Source organism: Opisthocomus hoazin, chromosome 1 (genome assembly GCF_030867145.1).
Source record: "Opisthocomus hoazin isolate bOpiHoa1 chromosome 1, bOpiHoa1.hap1, whole genome shotgun sequence".
Taxonomy (NCBI): Eukaryota; Metazoa; Chordata; class Aves; order Opisthocomiformes; family Opisthocomidae; genus Opisthocomus; species Opisthocomus hoazin.
The window spans coordinates 146,048,809-146,068,259 of record NC_134414.1 but is presented as its reverse complement, the minus strand read 5'-3'; the positions used below and the strand labels follow the sequence as shown (position 1 = coordinate 146,068,259).

The window sequence follows — 19,451 nt, the reverse complement described above, 5'->3', positions numbered from 1 at the left end:
CTGATATCCCTTCTACCTGCCATCTACACATAAAATTGGCAAGAATCCTTCATGGTTACAGTAGGTTGCCAGGAGTTTCTTCTTTTTGTGGAATAATTGTGTACTGCCCTCCACCTTATATAGGGTCTTGACACTTCACAATCTCTAACGTATTTGTCCTCAAAATTAAATCATGAGATAGAAATATGGTATTATCCTTATTTCATACTGTTATGGTTTAACTCGGCGGCTGGCAACTAGGACCAGACAGCCGCTCGCTCACTCATCCCCCCTGCCTGCTTTAGGATCTGTGGGATGGGGAGGAGAATAGGCAAAAGTAAAACTTGTGGGTAGAGATAGCAACAGTTTAATATGAGAACAAAGGAAGGAATAATAATAATAGAATGTGTAAAAGAAGTGATACACAGTGCATTTTTTCTCACCACCCAACGACCGATTGTGCAGCCTGTCCCTGAGCAGTGATGGTGGAACTTACCAAACTCATGGAACTTGTTGAACTCATAGAAAAGTTCTTGCTTACCAGCCAACCCCCATTTATATACTGAGCATGGCGGCTATGGTATGGAATATTTCCATTGGCCAGCTTGGGCTAGCTGCCTGGCTGTGCTCCCTCACAGGTATTGAACAGATGCTTATTAGCCAAACATGGGAAACTGAAAAAAGTCCTTGATTCCATAGCAACAACTGAAAACATCGATGTATTATCAACATTCTTCTCATACTAAATCTGAAACACAGCAGATACTGGGGAGAAAATTAACTCTATCCCAGATGAAACCAGCTTAAATGGCAGCCCCTGTCACACAAGAAGACAGTGGTAAATTGCAGAGTTAACCAGAATGTCTTGGCAGCGTGATTTGTGTCATGGTCCCTGCAACTGCACAGATACCACTGTAGCAGTGAGGCCATCAGTATGCAACCTCTACTGACCTAGGCCAGATTTGTGCTAGCCACGTAAAGACGAAAGGTTTGTTCTCCTTTTTAAGCTATCCAGTTCCATGTTGTTTGATGTAATTTCAATAAACCCTGTTCACTTTGTCTCCACTACCAATGCAGTATTTCTGTCTGTGTGTATTGCAGGCGGCTCATTCATGGAACCGTGCTGCTTAGCATGACATTGTACAGCACGCCTACAACAACAATGATTACCCCAGCCATCTGTAGTACTGATACACCAACCTCAGTAACATTGCAGGTAAGAAAGCAAGAAAGCAAAGGAAAGGGTTGTGTTTGAACAAAGTGCAAGAAAAATGATTGTACCCACAGCTCATCAAGACCACACAAATTAAAAATCCCATTTCCGTTATAGCTGCACAAAGAGAGCATGTTAATCTTGGAAATGTATGTTAATGGAAGTGTATAATTTGGTGCAGTGGCAAATACGTATGATACTTTCATATCAGATGTCACCTCTGAGGGCTAGAAAAGCTTTTTGTTGGGTAATTTTTGTTGTTGTAATTTTGGTTCCAAAAATACTTTTGACACAGATGAACAACTTGGTACCTGACTTACAGCTGCCGTTTTAAATCTGAACGTTTGCTCTGAGTGCTATCGAATGGCATGCCATTATAAAAGTAACATTCAGCTTGCAATGAGACTGAGCCGCATAAAGGATTTGTAAAGGAAGTGGCTACAAGCAAATTGTCAATAGGCGTCAGTATTGCTCTCCATCGAGGACTACATGCTGAGCACCCACTCGTTCTGGGCGAATGGTGCTCCCGGTACTGAAAATGCATTAGATCTGCATGGTATTTTTGTCACCTTTCCAGGTTAAATCAGCAACTGGATACTTCAAGGGCAAAGCCAATTGTTTTCTGTACTAAAAAGCTGAATGACTTAGCAAATGACTTGTAAAAGCAGATAATACAGATAAATGAGGCTGGCCTAAGAATTGCTGCCCAATTTATAACAGACAAGCAAACTGGGGTTTTCTAGCCTGAGGAGTTCAGTCAAAGATGATGCCTTAAAATAGCTCCCCCTGTTAACAATAAAGGGAAGTTGACACAGTGAAAGCTTATAAATTTACAATCTCTCTCTAGTGAAAGAAAAGGAACAGAAGGATCTCATTTTCTGTGCTCATTTTCAGTTATTCCCATGCATGTGACAGTATTACGATTTGTGAACATGCTGGAAATGTCATAAAGATAGCTTTTCTGATGTGACCAACAAGACACATTTTGTAGGGAACAATTTTGTTAACCGTTAGAAGAGTGAAGCATATCAAATACATATATTAAAATAATATATACAGATAAGAGATTCTGGTGTGTGTTAATAAACCAAACCAAAACAAGCAAATTGAGCTCAATTTTGAAGAACAACCTGAATTTTCACCAAAGTCTGCACTCAGATTATCAAGCATCTCAAGCTTCATAATTTTGGTTGAATGCTTTCTTTCTCTGTATCTTAAAAACATTATTCTAAATTTCTGACACCCATATGTAAGTGTAAAGAATGAAAAATTGGTAGACAATTCTACATGCTGTACAATGTATACAAAATTGAACATCCAGAAGTGAATTCAGGAATCTGATTTCCATCTCTTACACTGGAAAACTACACATCAGCAAGACTATAATTATCCCTACTTTTTCAGAAAAAAAATCCAAAACATCTACATTAGTCGAAGCTTTCCATTTAAGAATCGTCTAATTAAAAAATGGGAAAAGATGAAAAAAAAAGAAAAAAATTACTCAGCTTTGAGTTCATGCAGTTCTAATAAAACTGAAATACAGTGGATGAAATTCTCCCAGGAAAACCAGTGATAAAGCTCCCACTGATTTTTGTGAGCTGAGTTTATCACCAGCGTATTTAAGTAATACATTACGTACAATGAACATCCTCAAAGAATTATCCCCTCTTCTTTCTCTCATATTTTGTATGCTTCTTGTACAAATCCAAGAGAACACTTATTGACAGTTATATCTGAGAGTACATATTGCTAAAGGACTTCTCTCGTTTCTTTTTTTTTTTTTAAATAAAGATTGACTTTCCAGAAACTAATTTGGAGTTCATTAAACCTGAACCTGAAGAAAGAAGAGGTGATCTTGAAGAGCCAACCAAAGACTGCCTGAAGCATATTACAAGACTTTCTCAGACGCATTCTCTCTTGCTGTAAGTTGTACCCAGCTAGACCTGCTGATCCTTGGCTTGCTGTACTGCTCCTATCAATCACAATTGAATGTATCCAGTTCTTTAAAAACAGAATTTTCCTTTGAAGGAGCCTAACCTGATTGATCTGAGAAGTAACACCTCTAAGTGAGAACAGATCACAGCAAAGCCCAAGTAAACCCCTGGAGGTGGCAGTGTATTTTACTAGTTTAGGAAAGGATTGTTTTTCCCTTTCTATTACTTTATCTTTTCATGTCTTTGAAACGAGAAACTGACTTTTGATTCAAAACATAAGATTTTCAGGTGATGCAGTAAGTCTACATCATTATTAGCAAGAAACCCTTTGGCTTCTGTCGAAATCAGCCTGCTTTAGTAGTAATACACTCAGACTTCAGCTATAGTAGTTAAATGACATATAATCATTAAAACAAGATGTATCAAGTTATAAGCAAAGAAAGAAGTATGAAATGTTTAGCTTTCACAGAAGGTAGATAAAAACAAAGTGAAAGAAAATACACTGTATACTGGGGCAGATTAGTATGCTCGGCTATGTGTGTGTTACAGTATCAGTTAGGGTTATGTACTGTATAAAATAATTTTAGATATAATCAGAGTGGAATTCGGCACATAGGTGCTTACCGAGAGCTATTATACTGATCACAGTTAATTGTGTGAATTAATTCCCCATCAAAGGCCAAAATGTGCATTAGTTGCACAATAACTAAATAACTTAAAGCCAGTTCAGCCCTTTCGGTGTGATATGACGTATCCGTTAAGAAGATTTTTGTGTGCTGATTTCTGTGTTGATTGTTTGGAGTTTTTTAAACCAATTTCTTGGAAAAAAAAGACAAGAGATAGGCTCGCTGTTGTATTTGATGTTTACTTCAGCTTTTAAAAAGACAAAATAAAGTGTAAATTTTTTTTTATTAACCATGGGATCTATGATTTGGTTCTTATTTTAATTTTGAGTATGAATGGGAGGTCAGTATTTTATTGCAAATAACCACTGTGGCAAGGCATTGGCAAGTTGCCAGCAAAATTCCCACCTGCAAAAGGTGCTCCAGAATTGATTTTGGGAGCTTCAAGCCAATGCATCTGACCTCTATGCATGGTAAAATTGTGGATTCTTTAAGAAGGAATAAGATTATTAAGCATTTAGCTAAGTACAGTACCTTTGCTGAGGTTCCACATCAGTTGTTAAAGAAATGAAGTTGCTATGGGTTTAGAGGAAAACTGGTTAAAGGCAAAGACTGGATATTTAATGGTAGATTGTCAAAATGGAAGAATCAGCAGTAGGATCTTGTAGGTCTCAAGGCTGGGACCAGTTTTATTCAGCATCTTCATCAATGATGTGGAGAAGGAAGTGGGCGGGGAAACCTCTGGGTTTGCAGATGGTACTAAGCTCTGCCAGAGAGTCAAACACTGTGCCATGGAGGGGAGATCCAGAAGGACCTTACAAAACCGGGCAGAAACATGGTAGATGAGCTTCAGTGTGGATAAATTTAAGGGGGTATATTTAAGGAAAAATTATCTAAGCGTCTGTACATGACACTGAACTCAGAACAATTACAACACAGGGAATACATTTTGGTGTTACTGCTGATATTTCCCTGAACTCATGAGTACAATGTGCAGCAGCAGCCAAAAGTGCCAATAATATACTGGGCATCGTCAGGAAGGGTGTAGAGAAGAAGCCAGTGTTTTTTCCCAGTAGCTGGTCCAGACATATGGTCTTCCCAGTAGCTGACTCTTTGGCCTCTGTCTCTCTGGTAGCTGGCTCACATCATCGGTCCCCATGGCCAGCATCTCTTGGACGTTGATTAGTGAGGTGATCAATGGGACTGAAGGAAATGAACTTCACCATATGGCTCTTGTGCTCCTCACAGCCCTACACTGTGTGCTGCTGTGTGATCTTTGGCATTGTCACCAAACCAGGCAAGAGAGGGGGGACCAAGAGAATTTATTAGTTACTGCTAGCCACTTTGGCTGACTTCTGAAAACAGTTCAGATGTGAGCCTTTGATTCCTTTTAGGATTACTGTGTTTGAAATACAAACCCAAGAAAACTAGCCATCTGAGATAACGGCTGCTTTTCGAACATGATACAGCCTGCTTGTGCACAGTGGCTCCCAGCGTAAGGATCAGAGACTGGTTCGAAGCCAGAAAGATGACAGTCTTGTTTCTGCTAGCTTTCTTTCCTTCATTCATCATTTTCCTTCTACGTTACTTTCTCCTCTCTTTCAGCTTCCCTTTTCCTTTTTGCCACTTACCCAGTAAGAATCTAGTTTGCCTACCAGTCGCCACTAGAGTGTCATTGCTGTGTATTGTGATTAGAAAGTCTACTTCCAGTTGGGTGAATAGTGGAGCAGCTCTAAAGAAGTGCAGTGATGCTGCACACTTTGCTGGTCTGTCCACCAGAGAGAAAGTTGCAAGTGAGAACCAGTGCCAGAGGACAGAAATTTGCATTTGCTAGATTTGCTGCTCTTTCCTCTTTTTGCCTTTTCCCTTGTTCTGCTTTAGTACTCAACATGAACAACAAAATCAACTCAGAAGCATTTAAACTCATTTTTGCCATTTCCCCCACAAAAAAAAGTAATAATTAAGACCAGCTAACAAAGCTTTCACAGAAGCTGTTTCCTTCATTTAGCTAAAGGGATTAATGAAAACTTTCAAACTGAAAACTACTGAATTATTTAGGTTTTAAGATATTTTATTTTTATTGATGGTGAGAAGAAGGCTGTATATTTTAATGTAGCTGTTATACGGAGGGAAATTTAAATACAGCTCTACCTAAAAAACATAAACTGTGTTTTTATCAATAAAAAGGCTTTATTAGCATCTTATCCCTATTGAGCCAAAGAAATATCCTTATTAGCATAACAACCTTCAAATGCTGTATGCATGCAAAAGACTTTTACCATCTATCTTAAATGTCCTGTTACGTGTATATGTAAACTTTTGTTACAACTAAGAAACTTAAAACCAAGGCCTAAAAAATCCCCACCCTACCCAACCTTTAATTTCATCTCTGATCTTTAAAACATGGAATGAGAAAATGGTATTGCCTCTGGAGTGAAGTCAGAGGGAGAAATCCGTTATTTAGAAAACCTGATACAAGGACTGATTTCTTATCTCCCTTTGTAAGCTCAGTTGAGGCTTTAGCTGCTTTTAATCTGAACAACAGATTGCCTAGTTTGGAGAATGCTGTCTGAAAGCTTAAATCCCTGTTGAAATTCAACATATAAAAGGAGTTGTTGAACTGTCCTACCAAATACCATCTAAATGCATAAGAAAACCAGACAGGCAATAAAGTCTTAGGCCTACTTTTATCTCTTTTTCTGTGTGTGAATTCTTCACACAAACACAAAGACATCTATCTGTTGTCACAATAGACATGCTGTGAATTCTGGAGCCATTCCTTGAAATGATTGCTAAAATGATATTTTTCTTGAAATGATTACTAAAAGTCATGGCACAATTTGTATCACAGTTAGGTTCATCTTCTACATACAGTCACGAGCTTATATTCCTAAAGAAAAGAAATAAACATGCACTCTTGTGACAGTAAGAAAACATGCCCGTCATTGTACAGCCACTTTGTTCCTAAATGCTTGGCAATTCGAAATCGCAGTGAAGAGAAGTTCTCCAGTGCATACAGACCCAAAGGAACTCATTGCTATGAGTTGTGAAAACACAGTCTTGACAGGTAGAGCAGGGCTAAGACAGTTTTTTGGCTAAGAATGTCCCAAAACACTGCAAACAGAAGGAAGAAGATCTTGGAAGGAATGTAAATGCTTGGATTTTGAGCCCTGCTTACACATCTGGATAAACAAACACTTGACTGGAAACAAACTATTTACTTACAGCCTTCTACAAAGTTTCTCACACCTTGTTCTGAAATATCTAGGTCTGTTTAAAGTCACAGTTACGGTATGGGATTAAGTAGATGGATCACCAGTCTGGTTAAGTATGACGAAGAAAACTGATGTTCCTCTTCATTTCAGTAATGATTTGTGTGAACTGGAGATCAGTTTGTGCTCTCAATGCTTGCTTTTGGTGGCTCTGATATCAAATTAAGGAGATAGTCTGAGCTGGTCTCTCATGAGAAATTTCTTTTTCTGTTTTCTGATGGTATCAAAACCCAAGATTTAATATGTGCAAGGCAAAGACGTCTGAATTGTTGACAAATTAGCGGTTATATAGCAAAAAATTATTCTGAAGCATTTCTCACTGTGATAAAATATAGTGTGATGCCTGACCATTTTATCAGTATGTCATTTAGGCATCTAATAACTGTATGATGAATTTGGTATTGTGTCCTTTGTAAATAAATACAGTAAAGCATGGCATGGTAGGCCTTGTGAACACACATAGAAGTTGCTGGGAGCTTTTCTTCCCTTTTCCAAACTCATACCAGTGCTAGGGATAATCACACTCTCTGTGTGTCTGTGTGCATGTACAAGCGCTCCTGTTCTTGTGTATGTGCATGGATGTGCCTAAACCCTATTTTGAATGCAAATACACTAAACATAGATACACTGCATTAAACAGTCAAAGCAAGGGGAGGAATGAAAGCTATGGCTAGTAGTGTTGTGTGTCTAGTTGTTGCAGTAGCTAGTTAGAGATGATGTGTAGCAGATGGGCGTAACAATAATTTATCCGGTGATAACTGCACCTTATTTGTCTCTGTCAGAAAACCCCAGTAAAAACAAACAAAAAACCAAACAACACCAACAACAGAGACAGTGCAGAAGAAAAATGAGTGCTTGGGAAGTGAAATAACCATATATGTGTGTCTTCTGACATTTCATTTTTATATGACCCAAGGCTGACAGATCCAGAGTATAAGTATCACTTTTCTTATAAAAGCTGGTCTGCAGAAAATGATATCCTACCCCAAGGAAAACACGTACTTAGCCGAAAAGCAGTGGACTGTATGACTTGGCCCCTCTGTACAATAAAGTTTGTTGCTACACAAAGCTCCAGGTGGTTTTAATTTCAAACAGCATTTCTAATCTTCTCTTTCAGACTCTCAGAGCAACAGAGAAGAATCTTGTGGTTTTATCGTTATTACTGCAATAATCAGAATTGCTCCCTTCCTTTGATACTGGGCAGTGCACCCAGTTGGGACCAAGTGACTGTATCAGAAATGTATGCCGTGTTGAGGAGATGGAGATTTTCTAACCCTCTGGAGGCACTTGGGCTTCTGACTTTCAGGTAAGGGAAAGTTATCCAAGTAGGAACATTAAAACAAACAGAATGAGCACCTGATGATTAGTTCAACACTTAGTTTGCTCGGCACAGTATCATGCTTTGGTTCACTGGTTGTGGCTTCAGTTCTGTTCCTGTGTCAAAGTGAAGATATAGTTGCAACTCTTGTGATGACCGTGAGTTGAACATGCCAGCCCTGCCTTTGTGGTTTTCTGTTTCTCAAGATAATGAAAAGGGTATTTCATTCTCTACAGTAGATTCAGTCAGTTTCTGGTAACAGGTGATCAGTCAAATACTTAGTACTTGCATAGCACTCTGTATCTTCAAACTACTGTCCAGAAGTGAAGTGACTAATGAGGAGATAAGGAGAACTAAAATATGCTTCCAGATTATGATACCGTGTAAATACATACAGTCCCACCTGTACCCCATCTTTCTGAAATAGATAGGATAAAACTTTGAAATTGGTTCCCCACACTTAGACTAAATTCTGTTGTGATGCCTTATGTTCCACCCCCACTTGTTACACTGGGAGCTTGTTGTTTGTTGGCTTTCTTCATGAGAGATAGTCTTACCTGTGATGTAACAGCAGATGTCAGGGAACAGAATCTGTGTCAGCAGCTACATTTCCTCCAAAAGCTTGGGAGGTATTTTGCGATAAGTGATCTACCTATGAAAACATTAAACACGCAGATGAAATGGTTGAGCAAATTTGGTTTATCAAGCCCATGCTTGTCTGGGTAAGGACAAGCTGCACCAGCTTTTCAATCTCAGTAACATCTTGTACCTTTAGGAAAAAATACCTCACCTAAAGCTTTACTTGAGGAAAGACTATACACTCACCTCCACATTAGTAAAAAATATTTATTTAATAGTATAAAACTGACGATGAACTGTTACTTCCCTCCAGATGTGATTTCCTAAGAGTACCTTTGTCTCAGGTTTATATCTGAACTATTAGAATTTTCACATGATTGCATGCAAGTCTTTTTTATGTTTAGTGGGAATGATGGAAGTAAAGATCCTAAAAGATCAGATTCTGGAGCATATTATCATTTTTTTTTTGCCCATTATTATATTATTAGAATCCATTTCTAATTTATTAAAGAACCATGTAGAAAGGAATATATGGGCAGTGTGTTTTCTTCCACACTCCAGAGCAGCAAGAGATTTTGAGATGGTTTGCCAGAGCATGCCAGGCTTTCAGATCAGACATTTTGTCAGATTTTGTTTCTGTGTATGGGTGGCATTTCTGCAAATGAAGAGCTTGCTTGTTCTTTGAAGATGCAGCTCTGCATCAGGGTGTGGTGCGCAATACCAGTCCTCTCAGGTGCTTCACAGGATATTTGGTACAACTCAGTCTGTCACAGAGCTTCTCAGTGTGTAGTGGATGCAGTGTACGCACTGTTCATTCTGGCTACCACAAAGATTGCTGGCATGAAAAGACGGGAAGATGTCATCACTTTGTCTTTCTTGGTGCCACTGTTGGGAGTGGCTGCCACCTGCAGTGGTGCCAAAGGTACTTCTAATTAGGATCTTAGCTGGCTTGTCCCTTTAGTTTCTTTCTCACAAAAGATAAAATAACAATCCGGTTTTGGGTTGTGGTTTTTTTTCTTCATGCTAACACTACAGAAAGAAGTTCTGGATCACGTTACAAATCCTCTTTAAAAAAAAATCTGTCCTTCGTGTACCCACAATATTTTGTAGGTGCATGAACACCTAGGAAGCTAACCTTCGGAAACAGAGGGATTACATTTCCTTAAAGATGTCTGGTTTCAGAGATGTCTAGGTCACATGATTTAACTGCTGAAAGACATGTATATGCAAATTGAGAGAGTGGGTTGAAGGAGAGGAGTACTTTCCATATAAATGGATTTCTGAGGTTTCTTTTCTTGCTTGTCTTTTTCTCAGATTTCAATCATTTTGAAAAGTAAAGTAGCACTGGATAGGGTCCAACTTTCCTTCACCATTACCTTCACTAACTTTGGATTGTAGGCTCTGAAACTGAGCTGTGTTTGAAGGTTCATTCAACTCTATCCTGTATTATGTTTGGTGCTGACAATTCATCAGCTCAGCTTCTCATTTCTGTCATCTACAAAAGAGCTTCCTGATTTCTTGTAATTACTGAGACACAGCTGAAAGATCCATGTTCATATAAAACATGAGCAGAATATAAAAGAAAAGCTCTTTATATATTCACATCTATTTAAGGACTTGTGTTACCGTCACTGTTACATCATTAGTAAGTAAAATAAATTAGGGCTGATCTTCGTCTACATGTATTGTTAACAAGAATGAAGGAGCAGCTGCACTAAATCAGACCAAAAATCAGTCTAGTGCATCCTGTCTTCAGTGGTGACCAACAACAGATACCTAGGGAAGACAATGAGAATGAACCAAACATAATCACACTGTGCCACTCTCCCAACTTCCAGTAATCTGCATCTCAGAGACTTCCTGAGACAGAATTTTTTAGTTTGAGCCCTCTTGCGTTTTTCTTCTATGACTTTTTGCAAATAAAACTTGATTCCACATAAACATTCAGCTTTCAGAGCAACGTTGTATCATGTCTAAGTACCACAATTTACCACCTTGTTAGCAATACCTTAAAAGAGAGAGTTTCCAATCACGCCGAACTTTGAACGCTTCCTTTGCTGGAACTTCATTTGGCAGTGTCTTAAAGAGAACCTGAATTCCTCCTGCAGGCAAGTTCTTACTCTTTATACGGTTTAGAGAGGGAACTCAAAATCACTAGTCACTTTTGCAAGCCTTTGGCTGGGGACTCTATATTATCCCTCTCAGAGTGAAAAAGCAGCATCTGTCCTGATGATTAAGCTCAAGCTTACATTTGCAAGTATAAAGAAATGAAAATCATTAGAGGCCTTACCTCATTGCCAGGGTTAGAAGACACCATCACAGAACTTAGGGAAGAGGTATTGTGGCCCAGCAGATCAAGCCCCGTTATCATGCATCTGAGTTAGAACCCTCTTTGCAACTTTCTGAAATTTCTAAATGGTTTTGTTCACTACATAGTTAAATGTACAATTTAATACATATTTCTTGTTCTTTGAGCATGTCTCTGCATTTTATGCTCTTCTACTTTGCAGGCACATCTCAAGGCAGCCAAACGATAACATACTCATTTATGCAGTGGAAAGGAAGAGCTTTCATAAATTGGAAACACAATCATGGTACATTTCACAGATAAATTCAGTAGCAACCTTGCATCCAATCCCTGCAGCAAGTGCGTTCATTCTTAAAGCCCCAGAAGCCAATATTTAAAAAAAAGACAATGAATATTTCTTTAATTAAATTAAAAGACAGGATGGAGAGGGGAAGCACAGAAGAAGATTTAACACTCAGTGTTACCTCTAATTTCAGGGAAGGGTGATTATAAGCCAGTGCTAATTTTCCCTAAGGCAGAAGGTATAGAGCTGGTCCCTCCTACTCGGCACTCCTTATTGGTGCACTGTGCATTTTACCATTGACTTAATTTATTGAGTTTGGTAAAAAGCCAAGCTTTAGTGGAGTTAGAGCTTTCTATAACTGTATCTGCTTTGCATGGCACACTAACCAGGGAAATGACACCAATACACTTGTTTATTCAGAGAATTTTCTTGATGACAGAAAGAAACCAAGGGCAGTGTTAGAAATACCGTTATTTATGATGTATTGCTAACATGCCAATGTTTTGTATATGTATAGAACAACAGCACTTACAAATTTTTGTCAGGTTAATTTGCTATTCAAATTGTTGAAACTGAAAGCCAGAATATATTCATTAACCCAAACAGCAGAATGTTTGCTTCAACCTTATTTTTCTAGCACATCTGGAGTGCACTTGCAGACCTGTGAGGTATTGTGGCTAGGAATTAGGAAATTGAGCTAGAATCAGGAAACAGCTGCCAAAGACAAGTTGTTATGTTCCAGTATTGTACATGGTTCCAACCATTCTGAAGAGAGAACTTTTTCATCGGTAGACAGTGGAGGTGAAGACAAAACCTCACTGGTAGGCTTAACAATTTTTCGTAGAAAATTTCTGCTAAATTCTAGCTCTGTCAGGGCAAGTGCACAGAAAACAATGTCCCTTTAAAACCATGTGCTGACTCAGAGGATTTTGAGATAGACATTGAGGTGTCACAGAGGTTTTATGGTACCTTACTTAATGTATGGAGCAGAAAGAGCAGGGGAAGGTATGACTCCTGCTACCTCTCCTTGACCAGAGGAGGTGCCCTTTGGGTTATAGCATCCCTCAGCCTTTAAGTCTCACAGTATTACTGTTGATTTGCATGCTATGTAGCAAAGTAGCTATTGAGTTTCAGAGGTTAGGATATATACCAATATATGCAAAAATCACTTTCTTAACCAGTAATTGTAGTAAGATGTGATAACTTGAAGCCAGAGTTTGTTCTTACACATGTGAAAGCCAAATTTATTTTAGAAGTGTTGAATCAGATTGTGATTGTTTTAATAAAAGCAGAATGTGAACTGTTCCCGAAGAGTCCACAGCAGAATGCCCAACAGAGTATTTTATCAGACAGATACAGCTAAAGCACGCCTGTTTGCATCTTGCTTGGTTTGAAAGGCTGTAGTTGTGTATTAACATGGAGAGCAAACATCGGCTTATGCAGAGAAATAAGATAAGAACAAAGGAACAGTCTACAATTAAATTGATACTTTGATGTACAGAACGCACTACTGATAAAGCTTTAGAACTGCTTTGTACATGAAATTTAGTGATAACTTACATGGAGATGTATGCATTGTTAGGAACAGACAACTCTATTTTGAGCATCAGAATGTGATTAATTCTTTTTTCACTAACAATTTTTAGCTTTCTTGGCAATGAATATGAAGGTACTACAACAGACAGCTATAGTAAGACAACTAACAATGGACGACTATGTAGGATATGACATGTTTTCTGTATGTGTGTGCAATCTAATCAGGAGGCAAAACCTGTAAATGGAATTTTCCATGTTTTGTTCTTTTGTTTTACTGTAACAGAGAACAATGTTTGTCTCTGGAGTGGGAAGAATCTTCTAGGTCATACGGATTTCAAATGGAAAACCACTTTTTCTTAATTTCACAGAATCACAGAATTTCTTCCAATCTTGTTCTCTCCTAGGATATGGTTCACCATATGGTCTCCGTGTCATCTTAAACTTATTGCTAGTTGTTTTAGTCAGAATTTCTTGTATAAAATGTATTGTAAGCATTACTTAAAGTATATTTTTTGTAAGTAAATTTTACAGATCCATCTGCAAATTGATCAGTCAAAGCAATACCTAACGTATCTGGCCATGAGCTTTGTGGTGGGGGGAATGGGGAGGGTTTGCATGTCTTATCACAACAAGGAGTGCATATATTACTCTTTTTCAACTGAAAGTCTTGAAAATCAGTGTCCTTTTTACTGACTGTATTTGTTATCTTTCTGTACTTTCAATCCTTGCCATTTTCTAATCTTCATACACTCACACAGTGTTTTCTTTAAAAGCCCTTAGAGGAATGAAAAAAATCACCAGCAGAAAGCAAATAGCCCAGCTAATTTTATCTGTCTGCTAAAACTAAAGGTACTCCTTAATTATTATTCTCCAAGTTTCTCCTCTCTTGCTGTCTAATTATTTTTAAAATACATAAACTGCCACCCCAAACTTACCTATTCTTTTAAATAGTTCTTCGATACTTTCTCTCCTGGCCCAGTTGCACCTGTTAGTGACATCGTATCCTTTACTACTTCGAGGGGTTTTTTTGTTTTCAGTTGGTATCTGCATTCCAGTAGGTTTGCTAGCTCAGCCTTCCTTGTTTCTACCAGTCTTAATAACATGCATTTCATGGGACCAGAATCTTTCGTTTTTGAAAATGCAACAGAACTTAAAATGCGAAGGGAATTGCAGAAATATGTGGCATGTCATAAGCCTCTAACTTATAAGATGCCTTGTGGAAGGCCATTCTGTTCTCTGCAGGGATCCTCACATGCTAGAAAATGTAGTGAACTGTACAATACCATTTACCTGACAAATATCTTCTAGCATGGGGGGATCTGAGACAGTGCAATAAAATTAGGATAATAAAACTGTTAAAAATGGAATGCACATCTATTTCTCATTTACAATCAAGTCACTACTGGCATATGCTAAAATCTCAAGAGAATTTCACAAACCTATAGGATGCCTCAGCAGTGCTTAGTTTCCAGTATGAATCTGATTTAGCTGAAATGTACAGATAGGCAAATAGCTCCCTACTGGCTATCTATACGAAAAGAATCACAGACTGTAAGTTGTTCTTACTTCTAAAGCAAATTGTAATCTATGCTCATCCAGCTCAAAATTCAATTTTTACAAAAAACATCTTAAAGTTTCAAGGGAGACCCAACAATCTACAGGTACTTAGAAGTTACAAAATGGGTGGCGGTCAGTCATTGGCATCGTGCAGGCAGAAAGGAAGAAAAAAACACAAGGGGTGTTGAGGTTAAATATCAAAGGAAATCAGTTTTATAACTTAAAGAGAATCCGGGTTGTGAGACGAGCTCTGAAGGGGAAATGTGAAGTCCTGCACAGTGTGACCTGTTGCAAAGGACTAGACTCAACAACTGTCGTTTACGTATTGTTTGTTTTTCCGTAGTATCTCTGAGTCTGTAAATCTGGAACAAACTTATAAGAAGTCCAGCCTCTGTTGTGGAGTACTCATTGCCTGAAGAGAGGACGAATAAAATCAGCCAGAAGAAGAAAGCTACAATATGTTATAGTGCAGTCAGGCAAATGAATGAGGGACACCGCAGTTCTATTCGCTTGATTATTTATTGACCAGTAGGCTGTTTGTTGAGGAAAAAAAATACAGCTAGAAGTAATTGCAAACCTAGATAAAAATTACCATTTTGAAACTATGCAAAGGAGGAGTCATACAAGCATTGTTACAAGTTTTTTAAGTTGCTTTTTTTTTCTAGCTAAATTCTCAGATATTTTGGTGACCACAGTAAAACAGCTAGTGAGGAGGAGTGTCCAAATCGCCTCTCTTGAAGCCACAATCACAGGCCACGTGTCAGGAACCTGATAATCTATGGTTCAAATCCTTTGCAAAATTGATCTGATATAGACAAGCTCTGATACAGATGAGCTCCTCTTTCTTAAGACAGTGCCCCTAAAGACTGGAATATTGAATCTGTTGTGATACAGTCATCTCACTTCTCTACTTCCAGTATGTGTCAGTAATGACTTACTCATTGTGGCAAGCGCTGGAAATCAGCTGTCCCCTAATATCCAAACTATGAAGCTGTTTTTCTTAGGTCTAAAGTGATTTCTCTTGCATTGAGTAACAGAGCCAAAAAAATCAATTGTGTCCTCTAATCAAGACTAATTTATGGATTACTGAAATCAGATTTGATGCAACACTCTAAAGTTTGCAAGATTATTCACTGGAAAAACCCCTCTAGACCTAATTAATTATCAGACTACAAGATAGCATAGTTTCCATGCATGCAAAGGGTAGGATTTTTTACACAATTCTGCTTCCTACAGCTTTGCTTTTAGCAAATGAAGTAATGTATGTAAGCGTGAATAGCATAAGCACCATGTAATACTAGTTGAGTTCATAAGTATTTGCTGTAGTTCTAGTGTTTGAGGATGCTAAATGTTTTCTCAAATACAAATGTAAGGGGCAAAACAAATAAAATCAAATATTTTTCTATTGTATCTGTGGCTCTGAACAACATTGAAATGCAAGAGAGCAATGGATATTACATCTGGAGCTTCACAAATTGTCAGGTAGTTAAGAGAATGAGAATAAGACTGCCCATTCTTTCAAAAAGATTCAACTCAGCCTCAAGCTGACCTCCAGATTTACGAGCTGAAGCAAACAGTTTAGTAACCACGACCAACAAATTACCAGAATCTCATTCAAGAAGCATGACAAGAGCCGTGGTTCCTGAAAGAAACTAACCTCTAGCTTTTACACCTCAGTGCCTGTGCACTTGAACTCATCATCATTCCAGTCACATCTTCTGTAGATACTTTTCCTAACTTAGATATATCCCAGACTTTGACTTACAGCAAATTAATTCAAAATGAATCAAATGTTAACTGTTGAATTTTCTGGAAACATTGGGATTAGAATAATTTTATCCTTCTTTGTTTAGCAGGAAAAAATATAGGATTTTCTCTCATCCTAGCATTGTATATACTCAACTATTAGTTGGGCCTAAGATTTAGTTAGCATTGTCCTTAGTAAGAACAAGCAGTATCTAAGTAATAAGATTTTTCTGCTTGACTTGATGCCTATATAAAGCACATTTCACTGTTCAGTAACCTGTTGAACTAGGCAAGAAGGGAAAGGTAAAGACTGATTTCCATATTATCTGCACATGCTTGGCACACAGGCCTTTGGAGCAATTGCATAATTAGAAGATAGGATGATATGAAAGGGATTCATTTTTTTAATGTGCAGTTCTCCTTCAAGTATGTTTTGTTCTAAATAGCCATGTGAATATTAAAGTAACAACTTCTTATTCCTAATAGGTTGCCTAGAATAAATGAATAAATACTCCTTACAAAATAGGTTAATTTAAGGCTATCAGGATAATTTATTTATAATGTATTCCCTTTCTCCCCATCAAGGCCCTCTCAGCATTATACAAACGATTATAAACCGTATCAAAAACATCATCAAATGCGTACCATAACAGACAAACAAAACAATAAAATCAGACCGGAGACGCATTGTTAAAAGGGGGTTTGAAAGTGCTGCAGGCGGCAGCTGGTTGCAGTGCAGAAGCCGGGCCTTTCAAGCGGGTCCACTAGCCATTTTTTTTCAAAATGTCCACATTTTTATTTGACGACCTGTAGTTAATTCAATGATCAAAGCGTACATATTGTTTTGCTTCAGCTTGTTTTACTGAACTGAAAAGCTGAAGTTTAGAGCTGCAGGTGCCACTATACTGCTGAGCACTTACCTTTACAATTTCTTCTCTTCGTCTCTTGATAGCAATGAGCCGTCATTGCTGCAACTGTGGTGCTGTCTCCCACGTTTCACTGCTGATTTATGTTTGCTAGTGGTTATATTGTTGGCAGAAGGTGCTGAATGGGAAACTAGGAAGAGAACAGTTTGGTTTTGTGTTGAGCTCATAAAGCAGTATTAGACGGCCTCATGACACTTTCTGCCATACACGACGGTTCTGATTTCAAAGGACTTTCTCCAGGGCAAATTGACAGGATAATCTGTGTCCTTCACTCGTCATTTCTATGTATGCCTAGCCTGCCAAATCAGAGATTTTCAGAAGAGCCGAAGAGCCGCATCGGTTCTGAGGGGAGGGATTCACTGCGCTCTGTGGGGCAGTTACTTGCCCTCAGAGAGCTGGATCGAAGCCCATCAGCTCTTTTGAACAAGATCTAATGGACTGTGGTGCTGCTTGAAGAGACTTTGGCCCTTTGCAGCTCTGGTGACAGAAAGGTCTCTATGAACACTGCCAGTTTGCTTCAGAAGACAGAAAAGACTCTTGGGGTGGAACAGACAAGCTTCAAGTTACTGAACGATATTTAAGGGTGACACCACGTAGCAGACATACACAGATGAGCACATCTGTTCCTTTGCTTGTGAAAGCAGGACAGCAGCAGAACAGCTAACTGTGAACCAATCTAGGCAACTTCTGTGTACATTAAATTCTCCGTGTATCATGATTAATGTCACAAATGCAACACATGAAAAGGCGGAAATTATTTTTGTGTTTTATTTTTTCAAAAGAAGTCCTTAAAAGATTACTTTTCAGCTTTCAAATATTATTCAAATGTATGCGTTTTTGTCTTTTTCTCTGAAAAGAGAAAATAATGTTCTGTTAAGAGTCAGTTTTGATCCATCAGGTTACACCAATATTTCATTATTTTCCTTTAAAAAAAAGTATTTTGACCAGCCATATTATCCAGCCTTCTTTCCCTGTTTTATCATTGCTGCTACGCCATGTTTTCTTCTTTTATCATTTTTACAGTTAGAGCTCCATCACATATTAGGCTGCAGTTACTCTGGTTTCAACCGGAGTTTGTTGAGAATACATCTTATGCTGAATATGTGGACATTTTCCTATCAGAAAGGGCTGTCTCACTGACTTGGAGCCTTTCTGGGGAAAGGTGTTGATTTTTCACTAAAATTTCCTTTAGAAAAACTGTAAGTAAAATGTGTTTTCCATTTCAAAATTAGTTCTGTTTTAAAAAATAGTTTTTATTGTGTTATGATATGAACCAGAAGAGCTGACATTGCAATAAATTGTCTGAAATGAACCCTTTTTGTGGGGGAAATTTCAAAGTTTTTTTTGTTGTTGCTCAGAACAAAAGAAGTCTTCAAGTGACTGTTAAAAGTGCCCACGGCACAGAAATTTCCAATTTCAGATAAGCAGGAGCAGCAAGAGAAGATCCATAGTTTGCTTCGTATTTCAATGCATACAAAGGAAATTACAATATATGACAGCTCAAATTAGAAAAGGTCAGGGTTTTTTTTCTCTATATGACACTGTAAAAGTTAATCCAATGAAGTTATCTGCTATGTGTTTCTTGACTCTTGTTACAGTAAAGCAAATGAATTGATTTTTTTTTTCCTATTCCATTTTGAGACAAAACCTGTTTTTCTAACATTTTGTGTCAGTGAGAGCTCAGGAGAGTTGCAGTGGTTCAGTAACTCTTAATGATATCTATTTGTTTTGCTCTAGTTTTCCAGATCAAGATATTCGCAAAACAGCAGTCCAACAAATAGAAAATCTGTCAAATGATGAATTGCTAGAATACCTCCCACAGCTGGTTCAGGTAAGGAGGAAATTGATAGCCAAGGAAGTCTTCTGTCTAGATCAATAACTTCATTAAATACTTTTGATTCTTTCAGTTTGATTGATACATTGCAAGAGGAATAAATAAGAAAGGCTGGTCAGCTGAGACGCAGTGATTAAATTAACAACAGGGCTGAGCTATAGACTGTTTTCTACTCAAGAGAATATAGTTATTTGGCATGCTGAGTGAACTTTTCTGTGCAGTACAAGATGGTATTTTCAAGTAAAAAAGAAAAATAAAAAGTGCGTCTGAACAAGAGAAATTTTGCTATGACCAGCAAACCAGCCAGGGGCTGGAGGTGGCAGGGATTCATTGCAGTCGAGTA

General features: G+C 38.1%; 1 protein-coding gene across 3 annotated transcripts in view; it reads left to right on the top strand.

Annotated features, from left to right (window-relative positions):
* PIK3C2G (phosphatidylinositol-4-phosphate 3-kinase catalytic subunit type 2 gamma) overlaps positions 1 to 19,451 on the top strand; it is a 310,696-nt gene that overhangs the window by 171,836 nt on the left and 119,409 nt on the right. For all 3 annotated transcript variants that reach the window (XM_075440297.1, XM_075440305.1, XM_075440313.1), the window contains 4 exons: positions 1,081 to 1,195; positions 2,984 to 3,114; positions 8,139 to 8,327; positions 19,012 to 19,105. In XM_075440297.1, the coding sequence (XP_075296412.1) occupies positions 1,081 to 1,195; positions 2,984 to 3,114; positions 8,139 to 8,327; positions 19,012 to 19,105 (529 nt within the window). The remainder of the gene's footprint in view (positions 1 to 1,080; positions 1,196 to 2,983; positions 3,115 to 8,138; positions 8,328 to 19,011; positions 19,106 to 19,451) is intronic.